The sequence below is a fragment of the Thermobia domestica genome, chromosome 3 (genome assembly GCF_964235325.1).
Source record: "Thermobia domestica chromosome 3, izTheDome1.hap1.1, whole genome shotgun sequence".
NCBI classification, from domain to species: Eukaryota; Metazoa; Arthropoda; class Insecta; order Zygentoma; family Lepismatidae; genus Thermobia; species Thermobia domestica.
The window spans coordinates 159,834,921-159,858,508 of NC_137456.1; the positions used below are offsets into that span (position 1 = coordinate 159,834,921).

The 23,588-nt window shown below is 34.5% G+C and overlaps 1 protein-coding gene across 1 annotated transcript in view; it reads left to right on the forward strand.

Moving 5' to 3' along the window:
- LOC145681542 (vascular endothelial growth factor A-A-like) overlaps window positions 1-22,343 on the forward strand; it is a 70,148-nt gene extending 47,805 nt beyond the window's left edge. Inside the window, exons 5-7 of the mRNA XM_081753185.1 lie at window positions 10,981-11,079; window positions 14,306-14,469; window positions 22,142-22,343. Coding sequence (XP_081609311.1) covers window positions 10,981-11,079; window positions 14,306-14,469; window positions 22,142-22,160 — 282 coding nt within the window. The 3' untranslated portion in view covers window positions 22,161-22,343. The remainder of the gene's footprint in view (window positions 1-10,980; window positions 11,080-14,305; window positions 14,470-22,141) is intronic.
- Window positions 22,344-23,588: the final 1,245 nt, after the last annotated feature.

The following is a 23,588-nucleotide window of genomic DNA, read 5'->3' on the forward strand; positions in this document are numbered from 1 at the left end:
TCGAGGTCAGATATCTCCGCTGGAGATATTTGGCCTCGGTCCTTTTCACAGTCCTCACAATATTTTTCTATTTCGCCGGTTTGCACCTTTTCTGCATTTTCAGCAGTGTCATCTAAATTGGAACAAGCAAAGTGGATCCATTTTTGTCCACAACCGGTGCATCTTATAAGTCTCCGCGGGGCGCGAGATCTTTTCTCTTTTTCGTCTAACGTGCATTGAGTGCACGTGACTTCACATTCGTCCTGTGACACAACAACCTTTTTTGTTGCCATAGCTTTGAGACACTTTACACTTTACAAAAGACAAGATATATATCAAAAATACACATATACTATAAAATACTTATTCGCTATCCAAACAAGTACTATTCATAAATTAAAGGACTCCCATTCTCTTTCCTTCCTTGAAACCCTTCTAGCGTTTAGTTCTATTTTAGAAAAATTTTGACACTCCTTCTCTTTTTCCCCCTTAGAAAAGGAAACAAAAATGACAAAGTAGCCAACGACTTTACTTATTTCATTTGACTATAAAATTTCTCTTATTAATTTCAATGTTGTAATCAATTCAACATGCCTTCAACCTCACTCTTTGACATTCTTAAAAAAAATTTTCAAATCTATCGGTCGCCATTTAAACGGAGATCCGTTGCCATGGGAACAAACGTTGCCATGACAAACATTCTTGTCGCGGTTCACCAATTCAAACTAATTGGCATGATAACTGGTATTATTCAATAAGCATTTTCAGATCCGTTACCACAGTAAACATGGTTACCATGGCAACAATCTTGTCACGTGTCGCCATTCTAAAACTGGGAAAAGGGGGAGGGGCCGTTGCCATAGAAACAAACGTTTCCATAACAACGAATCCTGTCACTGCTTGTCAATCTAAAACTGTTTGAAGAAAAGAATAAGTCGTAAGTGGGAACCCTTCACCCCTGGTGGGGATGTTCATGAAGCTATCAGCTTATGTCTAATTACGTTGGAATATATTAGCCGTTTCTTAATTTTGAACATACTAGATTCGATCGAAACGAGAAAACTTTTTATCGGACTTCTAAAGAAAATAAAATCAAATAAATACATGACCGTGTTTATTACATATAGAATTCCCAGTCACGACCCCCCTTTTCAGTTTTATTAAAAAATAAAAATATAGAAGAAGAAGATGAAAAAAAAAGGAAAAGGAAAATAGAAGAGGAAAGAGGTAAAGTAAGAAGGTAATAAAAAGGAAACTGTTACTGCATATTTTGAAAAATATGGTAAAGAAAGTGAATAATTATCGAATTCCAATAGCTATTGGGTTAATATTTGGTATTCAGGTGATTAAGGGTAGACACATGTTAACCCATACATCCCCGATCTAGATCCATTTAACCCCAACTACCAAATTATCCCGATCTAGATCTGAGATAGACGAGAAAGTTTAAGTTTACAGTTTATTCAATATTTCCAGAAGTTCTAGACTAATATCCAATATTTGAAAAATAAAAGACGAAGTTGATGGCATGTTAGAATCGACCACAAAGAAAAAAAAAAAATCAGAGTATTACATATTCGTAGAAGATTTTGACTTTCACAGTTCTCTCATGATGATCATTCGTTCAGGCTACTTCAGTCCTTTTTACTTCCTTCATAGAGCCAACTTAAGTTAGTATTAACATTCAATGAGTTTAATTGATAACTACCATTAATTATAATAAATCACACATATATGTCAAAATAATGGATGCACTTAATACTAAACCTACATTTCACTCACACACACATTCATACAGGACAATGTATACTTCGGGTTGTATTTAGTTAAATTAAACTAACCTAACTACATTACTATATACATTTATTACATTTCAATAGAAGAAAAATTAGTTGGACATAACATGGAAAAATTTAATACATGGAAAGAATGTTTCATTAACATGCATAGAAATTCGCTACTTGCAACAAGATCAAATAACACATTTCTCTTCCTATATATATATTAAAAGTTGAATTACATGAAAGAGAATTTGACAAAAAAAAAAAATGAAAAAAAAAACAAAAATAAGGAGATTCACAGATCAATACATTTAGGATTCAGTGTAATGAATATATATATATCATTGCGGAAAACGAAAGAAAAAAATAAATTAAAAAAAAATATATATATATATAATTGGTTAATCATTCTAAAAAAAAAATACTTTAATAGCATTTTATTAGGTCTCTGTCCCAAGAGGAGACATTTCGACGATTTTATGAGTCTTTGTTCTCACATCGATAATAGCTTCTTTTTCCAACTCTCTTTTGCACTGTGGTTTGTGTCCATGAGAGTGTTTAATTGTTTTTGTTTTAGCTATAGACAAATAGTCGCTTCATATCACATATATATTTATATTTCTCATTTTGTCACTCGACGCACTCAATATAAAATTTCAAAGTTTATCAAGGTTAAAAAATTTTGAATCCAGTCACAGACATTGAGAACATATTTCCATATTCCGGTATTCACATTAAGTTATCAACTAAATTTCTCTTCATTAAATTTAAGACCAGTAATTTTCTTTATAGTATAGATCTTGTAGTCAAAAGATTCTAGACACTGAATAGTTAAATTTCTGATCGTAGGAGAAGGATTTGTTTCAGAGTCTACTGATAGAAGATTCGTTGGTGGGGCACACTGTTTCGTAGGTTATTAATTTCACTTTGATCTTGCGAATAAATTTGGATGAGGATTAGGGTTATTTTACTTATCTTACGACCTGCTACTCGTTTTACTTACATGCGGTATTTAACATTATATTCAACTTTAATAGTTACAGACATCAGTAATCACTCAACAAAATGTAATTTATTACAATATACGCGGTAACACTATATGTCACAAATAGTTGGTAAAGGTCGGGTGTCAAAAACCTATGGCAACCTAAACAAAACCAGGGTAAATACCGAGCCCATTACATGCATACTCATATATATATATATTCATATTATTCAATACAATAAATTTCACTTTAATATCCATCGTAGTATTTCGTCGACGTTTAAATTCTACATAACCGTTCATATTCGACAAATATTCATATTTTATAAATATTTATATTTTATTGGCTCAAAGACAAAACAAAAACCCTGACTATCAAAAATTCACCTTTTTTCCCTCATAAGGTTGCAACATTGTAATTTATATGTATAAACCCGATAATCAATAATCATTTTCAATTTACTAAAGATCCGCGTATATATACAAAAAACAAAATAGCTGGTGTTATTTAATGAGTTGACATAAGAGGTGGAAAATGCAACAAATAGAGCAGGCACGTAACTTTTAAAACTATGTAAGCACATATATAGATGTATAAAAAAAAAATCAATGTTATTGGAAACTAGTGGGCCCAGACTACTAATACATACACACTATATGACCAATCAATAGAAATAAAAACCAGAAATCAGTTGTCAATGGATATAATTTGTATGATCCATGAATAACAAATGTTTCTAGGAATCCGAAGGCATAGTGTACCTTCCCGTCAATTTCTCCTGTGGTGGATTGAATATCGCGAAAATGGTCCCGAGATGTGCTGCAATACCTCCACGAATTGCATCCCTCGATGTCTCAGTTAGTACATACGATCGAAATAAGTTATATGAATATTGTACGTTTTCATGAGTTTCAGAAACCGGGGGGGGGGGAGGTTAAAAAATTTGGAAAAAAATCTCGAAGTAATGAAGACAGAGAGAGAGATAGAGAAGAAGGAAGACGAAGAATAGGGGCGCCAAAGAATTAAGTGGGAAATAACTAACGCTACAAAGTTAGAAGTCGAATTTCGCTCTCAACAAAATCCATAGCCAAAATATTCTTAACATGCCAAAAGGGTGGTCTACTCAAATACGTAGACTCAAGGAACGCCCTGCTGCCAAGGATGCAAGTTCTGTGTCCATCAGATCCCAATCCCACAAGAATTTGGTTGTAAGATTGAAATCCGATCCCCGTATCCGGCCCAAACCAGCAGGTTCCCGGAAATCGTCCGGAAGGTTAGAGAAGGCGCTAATTTAGAATTTCAAGAAAAGAAAAAAAAATCATCCGACCTCTTGGAAACTAGAAGATTCCAGAATAGGGATGAAATTAGAGTAATAGCTAAGGTATCCCTAATTAGTAATTCGCCAAAAATAAAAAAAAATTAAATAAATAAACTGAATTTTGGATCGGTGATTTCAATTACCGAAACATCACCGATGGCTACCCAGCGCAGACATGCCACCGTCTGGGACGTCGTTAATTTCCCTCATCTAATTAAACTAAGAAAAGAAATGAAAATACTTAAAGGGACTAGGGGTCGACATCCGGGTACGCTATCCATGAATATTAATTTAGTAGCAGTTAATTTAATCGGATAGTCCGAACTGAGTTATATGAACACTGCACAATAAATAAATAAGGTAAGCAACAAAAAAAAAAAATCTCGGAGAGGCAATGAATGCTAAAGGTACAAATGACCGAAACCTGTACTTTTCGATGATCACAGGATATAGCAGTTGGTTTTCTTAATTATCATTTCTGTCAACCTTTAGAAGTAATTCCCACATGATGCTACTCTATCTATTGAAAGGCTTAAGATCTGGGGCTGTTGTTAGGAGGTACATAAATGCAAAGTAACACACAATTCCCAACTATAATTTACTATCCAAGTAGCAAACTCGGTTGGATGAATGCACTGGTGTGGAAGTCAAAACGCGAGAGATTTTTTTTTTCTCTCTTTCTTTCTTCGTAAACATATTCATATTTTCACTATATAAAATTCACTAGGCCTATCCATTTAAATATAGGGGTCATCATTTCATTCATATTATATATCATATTATTAACATATCATTACATTCATTCATTATCTACTAATTTTCGCACGAAGTAATATTTTATAAACACCCTATTTCGTACATTTTACACGCAGGCCATACACATATTTACATTACGCAGTAATAAATATATATATATAACTATCACAATCTATCACGCTCAAACCACCACACGATCACATTCATCGAACCACGTACTCTTTATTTCGAAGCACCCAAATTGTATTTACCTTGCAGGTTTAAAAAAAAAAATCATACATGGATTTACGGAAAGTTAAATTGTCAACGATTAATCTATTTCTGATTTGTTGATAAAACTGAAGCAACAATGGAATTTTCTACAGCTACGGGAAAAGAGAATTTAATACTACATTTTCAAACAAACAGTAACAGCATATGGACTTTACTTCTATTAAGAAAATAGGTGTTCTTTATTTCAGCGGATTATTCATTAACTACTGGACCTAGCAAGCTGAAATTTTCAGTACAGTAAGATCTCATGCTATTTTATACGAAGGTATACTCATCTGAACCGAAAACCATGTCCACGGGAAGTAATTTGAGAATAACTGTCCAAAATCAAACAATCTAAATCACTAAGTCATGCGATGTCGTACTGTCAACAAACAATTGACTACCGAAAACTGACGCTATAGCGCTGTAGTGGAGGCATAATTTACCGTGTACTGAAATGTATACTTGTACTCATTAATCAGAAATTTAATATTTACTCTGGTTTATTTATGTTAGAAAAATGGTACTAAATTAAAGCATATTTATACACTGTCCAAATCGAAAATTCACACACTCACACAAAACTACTAACTACATACACCACTGTTAGTACTATACATAAAGACAACTAACTAAACTAAACATGCACCATTTAGTTACATGCATGTTGACGAAAATAACCTAACACATTAAATTTAAAATACATTACTCCCTCGTCGATATATACAGTCGGCTCTATTTAATTTAAAGGGGGTCAAAAATGAGAAAAGTAACACTAGGTCTAATTGACCTGACCAATTGTTTACATAATGACTACCAAAAATTGATGCCCTGGGGGCACCTTAACGAGGTTTATGGAGGGACCCTTCCCCTGAAAGGGGAAAAGGCCCTAAAACGAACAATAACTAACCCATTCCCCCGCTAGAACTGGTTCAATTTGGAAAAGGGGATAGGAGCCCTTTTAAGCTAACTTAAGCTGCCATTATGATTATTCACTTTACAACCATCAAACCTACGTACATGCGATTACTGAATAAATAATAAAAAGTCACATTTACTTAATACACGAACAACATGCACCAAACAGGTCGTAATTTCCCTAATCCCTACTTGAGTTTGAAATAACAAAAAAAAAAATAAAGTCACTCTTTCACTTCTGCTATTATAGCTGGGCAGCAAACATGGCTTCCTAGAAAAACAGAACTGGATGCTTCACTAACTTATTGTTTCTTTACGGAAAATGTAGCTTTTTTCACTGTTTTGGGGGCGCCTACACAGCCTTCAGTGTTCAATTATGAAATTAAATCATATTTTTACCTGAATTCTATTAAAATCCTATTCCTTTTAACGCAGATAGGTAGGCGAAAATATAAGCTGCGTCTCGTAAGGTGTCTTCTATTATTCTGATAATATTGCGCCGAAAAAGCCAGAGGTAGGAGAATTCCTCCAATCAGAACGAAACTCTAGCCGCGGAAATTACAAAGCAAATAGAAATTTGGCAAATCCAGATATAACCGGATCTGAAAGCGACTATGGACTAGTGAGAGGGGGTGAGGGAAAGATTAGGTACCTGGCCAAAATCTACATTGGTCTGAAATTAAGGAAATTTATATCCAATAACGGAACTATGTTTCGGTATGACGTCAGAATGGTAAACCTTGTAACTATTCAAGTTATATATCCGGAAATGGGATTTACACTTAATCAAAATATAAATAAATATATTATACAGTGGGAATATGGTTACTAACGAAACCTTTGGGTTCATTATATTTAATTCGAAGTAGAGAGAGTAAATAAATTGTGTAACTAAACCGAAATTGAATTAAAAAAAAATTACTAGGTACAGGGTGCGTAAAAAAAAAATTGCCATTACTTTCAACTGTAATGGTACATTACATATTTAGCGTGAAAAACTTTCTCGTTCACTGGAAACCGTGCTGTGTTGCAGAAGCACTGCAACGACCAGTCCCTTTAACTTCTGAGATAGGGGAAATGAGACTTAACATTTGCTCCAATTGCCGCGCTGAAGGAATCTGGTCGTTGCATGCTCGCTGCAACACAATGTAAATTAGAGACTCTGTGACGTATTATTTTTCGCTTTTTAAAACGGATTAACGGAATGGACAGTTACAGAAGTAAAAAATATGTTATTTAAAGTGTATATATGGAAGTATTAAAAAGTATTTTTTCTGTTCTTTACTACTATTGCTAATAATATTTTTTTCTTGAAATATTTTGGTCGTTGCGCAACGCTGCAACACTAACATTAGCCGCCACTGGTATCACTGGAACTTTCAAAGCCAGACCAGTGGATGGAAGAGTAGTAGGGAGGATGGCGGAATACGAAGTGCTCCGCAGCGTTCTGCGCATCTTGGTTTGAAACTTGTCGAGTTATATATATTCCATTTTTTTAAAAATGCTGTCCTGGACTTCATAACAAGTTCTTAAACAACAAGGAACAAATAGTCGTCGACCTCCAAGAGGTAATTCTGAACAAGTGAAATATCTATTTTCTGTTCACGACTGATCTTTGATTGACATTTAGACAGTATTTGCGTTTTATTGTACCCAGCGAATTGGAACTTTGAATGTGTATAACTTCGAAACCGAAAGCCGGAACAACATAATATTTCACACACAGGCGGAAATTTCTTGAGGCGGGGCACAGTTTCGAAAATAAATATTTCCTATGTATACTGTAATGAAAGAAATTGTGTTCATTAAAAAAAAAACATGTTTATTGGACTTGTTTTAGAAAATAAACAACGTTCTTCATATAACGATACGAAAATTCATGATTCTGTTGACATCGAGACAAATTTATTGCTCAAAAGCTACTTGGCAATAAACAGATAACTGATGAACAGACAACTAACGTCACGCTTTGTTTGATGATGCATCGTTTCAACAACACCTTAGTGGTATGTGCATGAACCCTTGTCAGTAGTTGTATCTTTAGTTTACTTCAACGAACAGTTAAGCATACGCTTATACGGGCAAAATTGGATGCAAATCTGTGATACGCGATCTTACTGCTTTCATTCGTATGAACCAGTTGAATAGTATGAAGAACATGCAAATACCATAAAATGCGAAAAAGAAACTGTTAACTAAGAGTCGAAGCATGTGTTCAAGTGGCTATTTTGAGAAAAGAGAGCCCCAGAGAAAAGTTCACACATGAGTTTGTCCACCACAAAATATTAATAGTAGTCAGAACTGTGCAATAGTCTTTTTTATCTGTACTATTATACAAATGAGTAGAAATGGATGACTCGTGATCGCCTAAGCCATACTACTATAGATATTAATTAATGTGAATTTTGGAGATAATACTTCTTTGTCACGAAAGTATGGCATAAGGAAGGATTTTTGGAAATATCCGTCCTAAGAGATAAAGAGAAGTTCAAAATTTCTCCCAAGAATAGAGATAGAACTCGGCCTATGAACTTCTCATTAAAAAATAAGAAGATACGTGTTTCAGTGCATTCACAAATTCCGCTCCAAACGGGGAAAGAGTGACTTTTATAAAATGCTCAAATTTCCCTTTGTTTAATCAGAAAGTGTTGAATGTGAGGATTCGCTTAAGCTGAAGATCTGAAATTCAGTATATAGAATTTTAATTTAAAACAAAAAACACGTATTTCAGATTTTCTGAAAATTTCACTTCTAAGTGAAAAGAGTGGGCAGTTTCGATCATATTGAAATTCAATTTATGCAATTATTCACAAAGTGCCGAATCTGAAGATTTGCTTAAATTGGAGATGTAAAATATTGTATATAAACTCTTTAATAAAAATAATGGAATACGTGTTTCAGCGTTTTCGAAAATTCCACTTCTAAATGAGACAAATTGATTCATTTCTATAATATCTAAATTTCCCATTCTTTATTCAGAAAGTTCCTAACGTGAAAATTCACTAAGTCGAAGATGTGAAATTCAGTATACAAACTCTTAAGAAAGAATAAGAGAAAACGTGTTTCAGCGTTTTAAGAAATTTCGCTTTTAAATGGAGAATTGCGAATATTTTTCTTTAATATTGAAATTTCCCTTCATTTATTCACAAGGTGCTGAATGTAGGAATTCGCTTAAATTGGGAATGTGAGATTTAGTTTATAAACTCATAAATAAGGATAAGAAAATATGGTTTCAGTGTTGTCGAAAATTCCGCTCCTAAGAGAGAAAACCGGGGTCGACTCTATAAAATCCAAATTTCCCTCTGTTTATTGAGAATGTATCCAATATGAGGGTTTGTTTAAGTTGAACATGTGAAATTCTATGTATCTAAACTCATATAAAAGTATGTTAAAACATGTCAATATTTTCGAAAATCCCGCTCCTAAGAGAGAAAATGAATGGATTCTATAACATCCAAGTTTCTCTTTCTTTATTTAGAAGGTATCCAATGTGAGAGTTCGCTTAAGCACAACTCAATCTATAGCACCTTGTTATGACTTCGCTCGTTACAAGTTAGAGCGATCAAACCCAGAAAGTAGTCAAGTTTGTTGATTCTTCATGTAGACGATTCTTTTAGCATGAAGCAGGTATTTTTGATGCAGATTATGTAAATATGAAATATTTTTCTGATATACTATCAACCCTAAATATTCACTTCCTTAGTTTATCTAAAAAAAAAAATGTTTGCACATTACGGTATTGGGAGGATTCGAATCACTGACCTTGGGTTTTACCACTTTCGTATTTTCCATACAGCTTACCATTCGACTATTCTATCACTGAGTGCTTTTCTCTCACTTGCTAGTTCATACAGCAATTCGAGTTTTCCTAAAGCCATTTTCAAAGGTTTACTCCATATATATGCAAATCCACATTATGACATTATTATTATTATACTGTAGTGTCGTGTAAGACAATTTCATGGTTCCAAAGAATGTTAAATTTATGAAAAAATGTTAAAATGTTAAATTTGGATAATCCCAGAGTAGGAAAATTATATTTTGAATTCATACAGGAACATGCATTGGATTAAGTTGTGCAATATAAAGAAAATATTATGTGGCTACATCAATCTGAGACAATTAAACAAATAAAAGGATCTCTAAAGTTAAATACAAATGCAATAGTGGACTTTAGTTTAACATTCATCTACCTCAGAAAAGCAAAGGTGCAAAATTTATTGTTTCTAGCAGCGCGTGGGATTGTTATTAAATGCGAAGAGATGTAAATATATATAAATATGAGCTACTGAAATTCTAATAAGGAATACTGTTATAAGAATTCTATTTTTCTTTCAGTGGTTAGGTACTATTAATCTAAAACGCGTAAGGGTTATTTTAATATAATGAAACATCAGCAGTATTATTGCATTTTAAATATCCAAATTTGTCTTCCTAGTTAAAGGTAAAATTACCATCAAATTTAGTTTATAATAATTTGGGGGAAAGTCTAATTTAAAAATAGAGGAACATTTTTGTTCAGTTTAACGTTCCAACATTATGCACCAAAGCTTAAAGAAAGTTATAGTAAAGAGTTTACTGAAGATACAGTCTAGCATCAGTTTCATCTCAGTAAGATACACGGTTCTCCCGTAGCATCAAGTTTTAGGTTTACTAAGAAACTCGTTTTCCTCCATTTTCTCAGAAACTACGTATGATCTTTTATAACCATACAATCATTTTGTTCACCTTAGTGAGTTCCATCGATTGGTATATGACTCATCTTTGCACTTTCCTTTTATTGTTTCTGTTGAGCGCTAATAACATTGTAGAATTAGCCGTTTTCAGACAATTGTCTCCTAATATACATAGATTTACTTTATTTCATAATTGTTGTAGTACTGTGGACCGCGTTAAGACACTAGGAAAAGCAATATAAAAATAATCACTTCATAAAGTAGATTATGTAAGTTTATAATCTATACATGAATGTTACTTCTTCCTACAGATAATGGCAGGCAGAAGATGTGGACTTGTATCAGTTGAGGAACATATAAAATGTAAATGTGATTGTGCCCAAAGGAAGGTAGATTGCAACGAGTGGCAGGTAAGGAATTATCATCTACTGTTTGTTTTATATTCTATAACAACGATTTTATATATTTTCGATCATTTAGTTCGTTACCTTTGAAACATCCTATAAATTGTGAACACAAAATTATACGAAAACAGTTCGTATTGACTCAGATTATGTAACTTTCACTCACAAGATTGATTTTATATTTGGCTTTTCGACTCCGGTAGAAAGTCATTTTATTGTGTATATACTTGAGTGTTCTGGCCCATTTACCCTAATATAGCAATGTGGAATATAGGGATAGATAGAAAATTAGGATTTAAAATATCATTTCGAACAGTTAATGAAAATTTTAGTGAGTTAAAATTAAAAATTAAGACTGAAAAATAATTGATTAAATTAAGGATAGTAAAAAGCAACAATTAGAATTTAAATCAACTTCGAAATTAATTGATTAAAATTAAAATTAACAATTTTCACTACTATGTAATGAGATCTCTCTCTTGAGTTGTGAAGATGTAAAATTTAGTAGATATAGTTAACGACGTGGGAAAACTATTATTATGAAAAGTTACTCTTTATATGCGGTAACAGTCATTAGTGAATATCATGCGTCTTCATAGAATGTCCATTTCACGTTTTGAAAAAAAAAATGACGATTAATCATTACAAATTCTTTAACGAATATGTATTAAAATTTCTCATGAAACTTACTTAATTAAAAATCTGTTAATTTTTTAGTTTAGTCAATTAAAATTGAACAAAGTAATTTAATCGTTAATTTTTAATGGATTAATTGCCAATCTGCATATTATATATTCAAAAGCTGCGTATTACAATAATGGCTTCATTACACAGAGTTACTTACATATATCTATGAATGTACTTCCGATACAAGACATTCTGACTTCGTATAGTATCAAGTAGCTATAACCTTGATAAACGGTTATTTTAATAACAATGTATTATTTTACTAATTCAGTGTTTGCCTTGTTTTATTTGAATAACATATTCATTCGATATATTATAATTTCTCATGTAACATGTATAGTATAGTAATCCACGTTTAAACATTTTGACATTTCTGATTAATATCTTATTCTAATTCTCGTTCAATTTCCACCCGCTAATCTAACATTATCTCCCTTTCATGGTCTCATTTTCATTAAGATAGTTTTAAGAACAACTTTATTGTATTTAATAGATCGACTTATTTTCTCTCAATTTCTGTAGAAATGCTATTTAAAACTAGTCTACATTCAATATCAAAGGATAAAGTTCTATTGATACAAATAATGATGCAAACAATAAAGAATAATCTAAGAAGATGGTAAAAACAAAAATTGTCATTAATAGTGGAGAAAAGGGTAGCGTCTTGGTAGAATACGAATAATGAAGAGTATTTATTTTCTGAATATGACATTGTCAAGCTTCTTGCCCAAAAGTAGATGATTCAAATATTCTATTGTTATTTACTGATAACAATTAATGGGTTATAGAATTTTAATTGAAGCAATTTTTATCTCAGATTTCATTATTTACAACATCATTATCTTGTACATGATGATTTAATATTGTAGAAGTTGTATCAAAATTTTGTGAACTGTTTAGGATTTTCACAATTCCCTTTGGGTCGGGAGCTAACTACAATGGCAATTGGCTACAAATGTCCAGCTAAGGTAAAATTTAATTTCTTATTTTATATAAAAGAAATACAAGGATCTGGTATATCAAGCATCAGGAAATCGTTAAAGAAACTAAATATTTCGTTCTAATATAAGCAAATGTATAATCAAGTTGTTAAGAACTGAAAAGAAATACGTGAAATCGACAAAGGGTTTAGGATACTGATGGCCGAGTTTGAATGTGTTTTTGTTGACATAAAAGACGAAAATTCAACAGTTGTAGATGATACACATGTAAGTTAATTAAAAATTCAAGTTAAGAAGGGCAGAAAGAAATGTTTCATGTAATACGTATGTATGAAATAGTATATCAAAAAGATAAAATGTCCAGAGAGATTTTGCAGACTATGATGGTTCTGTTTGAAAAGAAAACAAATAAGTAAATCCCGACTTATGTCAATTCTTAGTCATACAATAAATACCGTATGAAATAGTATATCAAAAAGATAAAATGTCCAGAGAGATTTTGCAGACTATGATGGTTCTGTTTGAAAAGAAAACAAATAAGTAAATCCCGACTTATGTCAATTCTCAGTCATACAATAAATACCGAATGTTACAACTACTAGCGCGCATGAACATATTTGCGGCTATTATACATTGGAGTATTAACTAGGCTCCGCATCCACAGCAAATGTAACGAATAGTAGCAGACAATAACAGGTTACTGGTAAACGCCTAGAGCAGGTGAGGACAACTGAGACTAATTCTCGTGAGGTTTTCTTTCTATTACTATATGGCCCGCTAAAAGCGAGCGGAAACTTAAACAACTTATGTTACCGACTTTATATGAAGACAATCTCCAAGCAACCTATAAATGCGCAATTCAAATTGGTTCTACTTCCTCCGATATCAGCAGGCGCTCGTCAGCATTCAGCCTGAGTGTTTCATCAGATGGAGCAATGGTGTGTCACTAAGATAATCCACTATATTGGAGATGAAAGATATTGAACAGTTATCTGGTTCCCATACCAACTTCGAAGATCGTTACTGTATAAGGGTTGCATTTTGTGTTTTGTTGTTGCATGGACGACTGTAAAGATATTGTGAGTGTCGCACAAACACTTTAAAATGCTCAACCATTGATGCGTACTGCATGGAGCACGACTACAGCAACAAGCACGTAGAGGATGAAAAGCAAGTGAATGGTGATTTACACATAGGCTACAGGAACAGGCAGATTCACATTAACAAAAACAAGCACTCCGAAGTTCCGAACATCCTCGTCTATGGAATAGAGAGACTAATATGAAGGAACGCTATGAAGTTATTGTTATTCAATGTACTGTAATTTATGACTGCATTTTACACCTACATTTTACACTTGCTAACTGCTAACGTGTTGTGAAGAAAGAAAATATAACAATCACAATGTACACTTATCATTTAGAATTTAGTTGTGTAGACTTCTAGAAGTATACCAACATTCTAAAACAAAAAATCATTGGCTTGACGGTCAAGATTACTCACTCAATGACTATTACACAGCAAGAATCAATCCATATACCAAAAATGCTTCAAATTTGTAATACTTACAAAAACTGTACATACGTATTTTAAATGTGTTTCAGGTACATGACAGGAAAAGTTGTATGTGTCTCTGCGTGAATATGGACAGGAAAGCAGAATGTGACAATCACATTGTGAAGATATGGGATCAAAAAGATTGCAGCTGCAAATGTCCACCTACAATTGAATGTGGCACTGGCACTGTAATGGATGAACATACATGCAGGTATGTTTTCCAAAGTCATTTTACGGCATTACCGTGGGACGTAAAACATAGATTTCACTTCATTTCTTAAGATAAGAGTGTAATAATGAAGTAAATAAATATATACTAGGTTATATATTGTATTCCAGATGTTTAGGAAAACGTAACAATAATTTTGATATTTTATTTAACATATGAGTAGTCAGCCCTGTATTTATGAATGGGCCCCAGGGCGGTAAATTTTTAGGGACAGTATATTAAAAATCGAGACTGAAGTATGGTGTGCGGGAAAGAATAGAGGCTGTCCACGAGAAAGTTAAGGAAGATCTATACAGAAAACGATGTAGATACCGAGTTTTCCCGTTACGACTCTATTGGCGTTAGGAGCTGAGGAAACTGCTTATTGGCTGTCAGTGTAAAACTTATTTATTTATTTATTTATTTATTTATTTATTTATTTATTTATTTATTTATTGGTTACACAAAGCTGAATACAACGATTTAGGGGGATGAGGGATGGCATTGCTCTTATGACTTCTTCTTTGTAGTCATGTATGGTATATAACAAGTAAGAATACAATACACAAATATTAATCAAATATATGAAACAAATAATATTTATTTTTAATTTCTCTTACAGAAGGATGCGTGATTATAATGTCAATACTAAAGTATAACTGCTTAGAAAAGATTGAAAACTATTTCGAAGAGACCTTCCAAACCTTCCTCACAGAATTCAGAAAGGAAATATCAAGTTAGCTTTCTCTCGGGTTTCCATGCATTACCATAATTAATCTCTTGCTTCAAGAATTAACCAACTGATCCGCCAGCTAGTGTAGTAAATGGAATCTCATGATCAACAACAAATTCAGGCTACAGTTTTCATACGAGCATGCAAACTTTTGAAAGTACGTCGAACTCGCTCAACTTTATATACCCTGGAACACGTTCTGAGCAGGGGTGGACTGGCCATAATCAAGTACCGGCCCGATGGCCGCTGCGCCCTCCTCACATCAGTGCCTTTGCGCCCTCCTCGGGAGGGGTTAAGACCCGTCTTAGCCTCGGGAAGGCGCACAGTTTCCTCTCGGGACACATTTTTTAAACAAAGCTACATGATTATTTTATAAATTCGCTAGCCTTTGGCCAGCTAGGGCTCCACCCCAGACCCCGGTATTTGCTCGGCCTGCGGCCTCGCTCTTTCTGTTTTTGGCTTTGGGAATGTCATTAATAATGATCTTAGGAACCCTAAAATTTATAGATTTTAGTCTAATATCGGTAATTTTGGATGATTTTTATATATCAACCCTCCCACCCCCACTGCTCCGCCCCCAGATCCCGTCTTTAATCGGCCTACGACCTTGCCCTTTCTGTTTTAGGCTTTGGTGGTACCACTAATGATCTCAGCGACTTCGAAATATATTGGCTTGACTCTAATCTCGGTCATTTTGGATCATTTTTACATGTCTCTCCCTCCCACTTCCGCCGTTATAGGCGCTAGTGGCGTTACATGAAAACAAGACTCCGTTCAAGACTTAAAGATGAACATCTGGAATCATTGTTCTTGATGAACTCAGAAAGAGACATTCTGACCAAAATAGACAACAATCTTATTATTGACAAAATGGGTGAAAAAAGCAAGGAGATGCGAAGGCTCCTTCAAGCATAAAGCAGTAACTTTACTTTCATTTTCCAGTTTTGTTTTTGAATTTCTTTTTTCGCTAGGTAGGTATATAATTCTAAATTTACTTTTGTTAATTTGTAGTAAATGTTTCATGTATACTTTTTATTAACGGTTTTAAAAACAGATGAAAAATAAGTTAATGTTATGATGAACATAGCTTTAAAAGAACAGAAGTATGAAAAATAGCATAAGCCCCAAACTTAACTCAAATCTTCAGTTATAATTAGGCTGTTAACAAAGGTAGCCGAAGAATTTAAACAACTGGTGTGATTTTTGTAGTCTCAGTTAAAGTGTGCAGATTTATATAGGCTTAATATACGAGGCGTGTTTGTTTTTTTTTTATTTTTAAGTAAGGCCGTTTGAACATAAGTACACAACGAAAGGTTATTTCAAAAAAAGTAAATGTATTTTCAGAAAGTACATACTTTACTTTATTTTTCAACATAGTTGCCAAGTTTGTTCAAACATTTATCATACCTCTCAATCAATTTCAAAATGCCCTCTTCAGAAAAACTTGCTGCCTGCTCCGATAACCAAGAGTTCACTGCCATTTTCACATCGTCATCATTGTAACGGTTACCACTGAGGTGTTGTTTGAGGTAGAGGAACATATGGTAATCGCTCGGCGCAAGATCAGGACTGTAGGGTGGGTGGTCTAAAACTTCCCAGCCAAAACTGTCCAACAAATCGCAGGTCTGACCTGCCGTGTGAGGTCTTGCATTGTCATGGAGAAGAACAATGCCCTTTGTCAACATACTGCGTCGTTTGTTTTGAATCGCTCTGCGTAGCTTTTACAGGGTTTGGCAGTATGCTTCTGTATTGATAGTGGTTCCTCGCTGCATGAAGTCGACCAACAAAACACCATGCCTATCCCAAAACACCGACACCATGATTTTGTGCTGGGACAGAGTCTGTTTGGCCTTCACCTTTACAGGCGAGTGTGTGTGTCTCCATGCCATGCTCTGTTGCTTCGATTCGGACTTGATATGCGAAACCAATGATTCGTCTCCAGTTACGATCTGACTCAAGAAGCCGTCAACTTCTTCGTGATAACGAGTGAAGAACTTCATGGCACACTCAAATCTTTGGTTTTTGTTGTCCTCTTTAAGAGTTTTGGGACCCAACGGGAGCACAGTTTCCTAAACTTTAGGTGTTCAGAAACAATTTTGTAAAGCACTGATCTCGACACGTCAGGAAATTTGTTTGAGAGACCTGTTATTGTGAAGCGCCTGTTCTCACGAACCCTCGCTTCAACTGAAGCCACCAAATCGCCTGTAATCGAAGAAGAGCGACCGGAGCGGTCCTCATCATGGACGTTGTCACGGCCATTTTTGAATTCTCGTACCCACTTACGCACTTTGCTTGCACTCATAACAGTACCACCGTACACTTTGCAAAACTGTCGATGAACTTCTGCAGCAGACAGGTTACTTGCTGACAAGAACCGTATCACTGAGCGAACCTCACGCGCGGCGGGCGACTTGATAGTCTTAAACATTGTGAAAGCACAGAACACAACCTTACAGGTCAACTACGGAGTTGAAACTGAGCACAGTTGTTCCCGAGGCATGCCGGTATACGACGCACACGCTAGTTGTGGTATGCGCGCAAACTACTAGTGTCTACAACAAAACGGACCTTACTTAAAAAACACGTCTCGTATTTAGTACTCAAAGTCTCTGTTTGTTTATGAAAATATTGAATTTGTATAATTCTATCGTGATGAACTGCAATAGCTACTTAATCTTTTGTTGTTTTTTGTGTACTAATTTTCCGGAGGAAGCCCCCTGGCACTTTCTTTTATTAGGAGGGGGTATTCCATACAAGCGAAAGCCTCAGATGGACGGCGCCCTCCCAGGGTATGTGACCGCGCCCTTTTTACATAGCCAGTCCACCCCTGGTTCTGAGACGTTCTTTTTGACCGTATTTAAAGCGGAAACATTACCTAAACTCTGTCAAAATGAAAGCTCATAATCACTTTGTTATTACTTATTTATTTATGTTTAAGAGCAACACCCTAGGGCTTGAATTCATAAGTTGATTCCATTACCTACAAAGTGCTCCTTAGGTTAATATTACCTAACACAAGAAACACTTTACGGCTTCCCTGCATCAACTTGTACACCAGCTTTATATCACAATAAACTTCCAATTCTTGAACGGCATGCATTCCGTATTGTTATCCGAATTCAAATATTCAGCCTCACATAATCTATATTTTGTCAATTAATTTCCAATTCTTGAGATTCACCTACAGAAACGCAGAAAAGAATTCATTACACAAACACCACTACCCCCTACTTCTTGAAACCATGCAAAACCTTCCTTTCTTCCCGTGTTCCTTATACACCCAATTCGCATTTTACTTTAATGCTATTCACTATTCCTAGTCAATTTTACTATAATCTCTTGGGATAATATCATTTATCAGTCCATCACATACTCAGATACCTCTACCTCATATACTTTCATCGAAACTGCACAGAGACTTTCTCCGTAACTAACAGGGCCACAGCAAATATGAACTTAGAGCGGCTTAAAATAAGTAGCAACTATAAAACCGTCCAACGATTTCTTTATATTTCCCATAACATATAATCTCTGAAAGAAGGTTTAGCACTCCAAGAGCTTTCAAGCCTTCAAGTTAGGTTCAACTAAACAAAAAGGCCCATAAAGAAAGCAAGATTTGACATTAACGTGGATTGAACAAAATTAATATTTTATTTTGAACACTACTCGAAAATATATAAATGAAAGTCACTATGTTGGTGACTTAATAACTCTTGAACTACCCGACTGATCTCGATCAAATTTTCAACATAGATGAAGTTCGATCTTGAGATGGTTTTATCATTTCACTTTGATGGTGTAACTTAAGGAAAGGGGAGGGAGGAGATATTAAAAAATGATCGAAAATGGCAAATATTAGGGTCGAATTGATAGCTTTCGGGGTCGCTGAGATGAACAGTGACACTTCCGATACTGTTTAAATCCAAATTCACTCCTTTACGTCCAAAATGAAACGTATTCTTTCCATGCGAAGAACGGGCATTCTGCTAGTATATATATATATATATATATATATATATATATATATATATATATATATATATATATATATATACGAGGGTGGTTCAATAATTATTGTCCCTGACCTATAAGGAGTATTATTTTTCCAAAAAGTCTCTTTTCATACTAATGCACTTCTTCCACCTATGCTGTAAAGCCACTATGCCAGCTTCAAAGAAAATCTCTGGCTGAGCCGTAAGCCATTCCTCCACAGCTTCATTAACAGCTACATGAGTGAAACTTCTTCCCCTTGAGGTGCTTCTTCGACTTTGGGAACAAATGAAAGTCGCTAGGAGCGAGGTCGGGTGAGTAGAGAGGATGTTACAACACACCGAAACCAGCAGCATGGATTGCGGTACCAGTAAGATGACTTTTGTGGGCTGGATCATTATCTTGGTGGAACAGCACTATTCGCTGCAACATCCCACGCCGTTTTTCCTTGATTGCTTCGCGTAACTTAGGGATGCATAATAGGCTCCCGTGATAGTGTGTCCAACCTCCAGGTAGTCCAAGGAGCACACCCTTTGCATCCCAAAAAATTGAAGCCATAACCTTGCGTGCTGATGCTTGCACCTTGAACTTGCGTGGGGGAGGCGAACTTCTGTGCCGCCACTCCATGCTCTGTCGTTTGGACTCGGGATCATAGTGGTGGAGTCACGTCTCATCCATTATCACAAATCTATTACATAATTGTTTCAGGTCTGCCCCCATAACCTCCAAACCAGCCCTTGAACACCGAACTCTGTCTTTCTGATTTTCACGAGATAACATTTTGGGTACTTATCGCGCTGACACCTTTCTGAATCCCAAGTGTTCATGCACAATGTTTTCCACTGAGCCTACAGAGATGATGATGTCTGTGCATGATGTCTGCTAACTGTTGCACCATGATTCGTCGGTCTGCTATAATCGTATCATGCACAGCATCAATGTTTTCTGGGGTTCATGCTGTTGTTGGAAGACCAGCATCAGGAGCCTGTTGACAGCTTTCCCTGCCGCAACGGAAGTCGCGGCACCAGTTCTTTACCACCTGGTAGGAAGGAGACCCATCACCCAACACACTGATTATGTCCTCATGAATCTCTTTTGGGCTTAACCCCTTTTTCTGGAGGTACTTGATGACAGCTCGTTGTTCGGTTTTCTCCATTTTTCAAGCTAGGTGCCACCTCTCACACCTCAAACGACAAAGAAGAATATTAATATAGCAGCTATGGTTCTGAAATTTAGCTGCTAGATTACTCTGTGATGTAGATTACTCGACCAAGAGGAATTTCATCATTAACATGGAGAATAGGATTAAGCAAATAACCAGTGAAATAGACAAGGCGGAACAGACTATACAGTCATTCCATAAACAGCTGGAGAATAATGGATACGATAGAAAGAGGCTAAAATACAGAAGGAGATGGGAGAATAAAAGAAAAACGAAGAAAAAGAAGAAAGAAGCCGAGAAGGAGAGCAAAGTGAAGGAGGAATAGAAGAAAGAAGAAAAATGTGGTGGAGGATAGAAAGTTTGGGAGAAGAAACATAAATCATTAAAAGAATGCTTAAGAAGATGGGGGGCATCTCAACTTACAGAAAAGGGAGCAAGAGGCTTCTGGAAGTAATAAGGGAAAAAAGAAGGAAGAAGACAGAAGAAGAACAAGGGGTAATGATGGAGAAAAAAGGAGTGATTTATAAAATTCAGTGCGGCGAGTGTGATATGTGTTATATTGGGGAAACTGAAAAGAGACTAAGAGAGCGTATAAGACAACATAAGGATGACGTTAGGCTAGAAAGGAACAAAAATGCGGTCTACAAACACGTAAGGGACACGGGACATTCAGTTAATTGGAATGAAGTAAAAATTCTAGGCCAGGAAGAATCATAGTTAGGAAATGGAAGGAGGCACGGTTTATAGAAATGGAGGGTAATAAAGCTATGAACTGGAACTCAGGGCTGATCATCGACCAACAGTGGAATAGGTTGTTAAAAAAGCTTAAAGTATAAGATTTGAATACAAATATCTATTATGGTTGTTGTATATATATTGATTGTCTCACACGTGTTTATGTATTTATTAGTCCATATTAGTTATCTCTATATACGTGTGCGTATATATGCATATATGTAATAGTATATTTATATATAGATATATATGTGATTGTATAGTATATGTGTATATACTGTATGTGTGTGTCGTCTTTTTAAGCGTATGCGTAATTGTATGTTTATCTGTTTATTTATATATTTATTTATGTGTATTTATATATATTTATATAATTATTTAATTATTTATGTCAATTATTTGTTAGTTTAGATTAGTTGTGCTAAGATCGTCCTTTCTATGTGTGTGTGTAATTTACAACAGATAGGAAGCCTCGGTATAGGGAAATACAAATTAGAATACTTGAAGGGGATTGGCTGTTGCCAGGAGCCAATCAGAAGCAAGATGTCTCAGCTCTTGTGTGTATATAAGACTGCACGTTTCTCATGTATCTTCATCATAGTGTCTGATGAAGCCAAAATGTTAGTTGGCGAAACTGTAACACGTATGTAGTTTTTTATGTGAATATATTGTTTTGCTCAGCAAATAGTTTGTTTGTGTTTAAGTATATACAAAGCAAAGCTTCTACTTATGGAAAAAATGAAATTTAGCACATAGGCATCTAAGACATTAGGCTACAATATCCCTTATCAGCCATCCCAGCTCAAGTATTTTAAGTATGCGGGGGGGAATAATTCTTGAACCTTCTTCGTATATATATAACAAGATTTCAACAGAATATCGTGATTTTGAAAGTATCCAAATCAATAAAACTTTTTAATGAGGTTAAGCCGAAAACTCTATTAGATTTTTCATTTATTTAAGGTAAATTTTCATTCTCTTCCACATAGAGTTTTGAAAGAGTTTATTAAATTTTGAAGTTATTAATTCTTGTTGTATATTTTCTTTTATTTCAGGTGTGTGAAAGGAACATAATCATCTTTAGCTTACACCAGTTTCCCAATAACGATAACTGTGAACAATGTATGCAATAATAAATTTTAATGCTTTGTAAAATTAACATTTTAAGATCAGAAATAAATTTTCAATCTATTGAAGTAACAGTTGTTGTACTATCATACACATCAACGATGTTTTGCTTTCATAAAATAAAATTAAAGGAACTTATATTTTAATTATTTCTTCTTGTCAATATCTCCCAAGATAAAGTGTACTTTAAAAAAATACATGAGTACTCCAAGGTATCTACTTCGATTATTCACAGTACCTTTTGCAAAAAGATTGCCACTTGTTTTGTAAAAACACATCATAAATTAATGAGAAATATTTAATGACAAATTCTCTTTAGTAAAGTCTAGGGTTGCCAGGTTTTGTAAACGAAAAACCGGGACACAAATCTCAGGCTGTATATAAGATCAGGGTTCCTACTCATTTGGTCAGAATCAATTAATTACCTGTCTTTTCCAGGTTACTACTCACAATTTTCTAGTTCATTCTATACATAGTTAAAAACAACTGAAGTCTCACAAGGGATGTATAAAGAAAGTGAAAAAGTAACATAAGAAGAGCTGCCTGGCGTCCCTTACTCCGAATTCCGATTTGTTGTGTTTGACAGGTCCTAAATATTGCACCAATTAATACACTCTCCCATTCGTGATTGCAGAGGTACTTTTTTCTTAGTTGCATCATTACTTGAATCAGAAACTCATACAAAGAAATGTAACATATAGCAAGAAAAAATAAATTTGCGCTAAATTCAGAACGACAAACAAAAAGTAAATCTTTTTTAAAACTTACGCAGGCTCTCCAAATCTTTGGCAGAAAAAATTCAGTATCAAAATTAAACAAGACATATACCTTTGTGTGTTTAACTGCCACTTTTTGTGCTAGAGTAAGTTGTTACGGAATTTTAACCTAAAATTACTGAAAATTCTATCAGATAAAGGAAAAAATATAAATCCAAAATTATTGAATACGTGCATCGTATTTCTAGAAATATTTATCTACACGTTTATTGAGTATGTTAAAGACAACTCAGTTCTATAATAATCGTTGAAGTGGGAATTCAAATGAAACTAAGATGTAAGACTACGGATCTAAATGCGAGAGACATTCAGGTAACCTTCCATATTATTCTTACAATACTGGTAGTGAAAATACTGTTCGAAAAATGAAACAAATTCTTCACACTAAATGTATAAAACACGTAAGAGATTTTTCGGGCTTTTAGATTAATTTGCGAAAGTAATATAACGAGCAAAAACTTAAAATACCCATTTAGAAAAATACGGTTTTGCTATTCCACTGATGTAAATTTCTGCTGGCGAAAATTATACTTTTATTATTAATGTGTTCTAAATTCTCCTCCGTTTGCTACAGCAATGTTCTTAAACTTCTTGCACT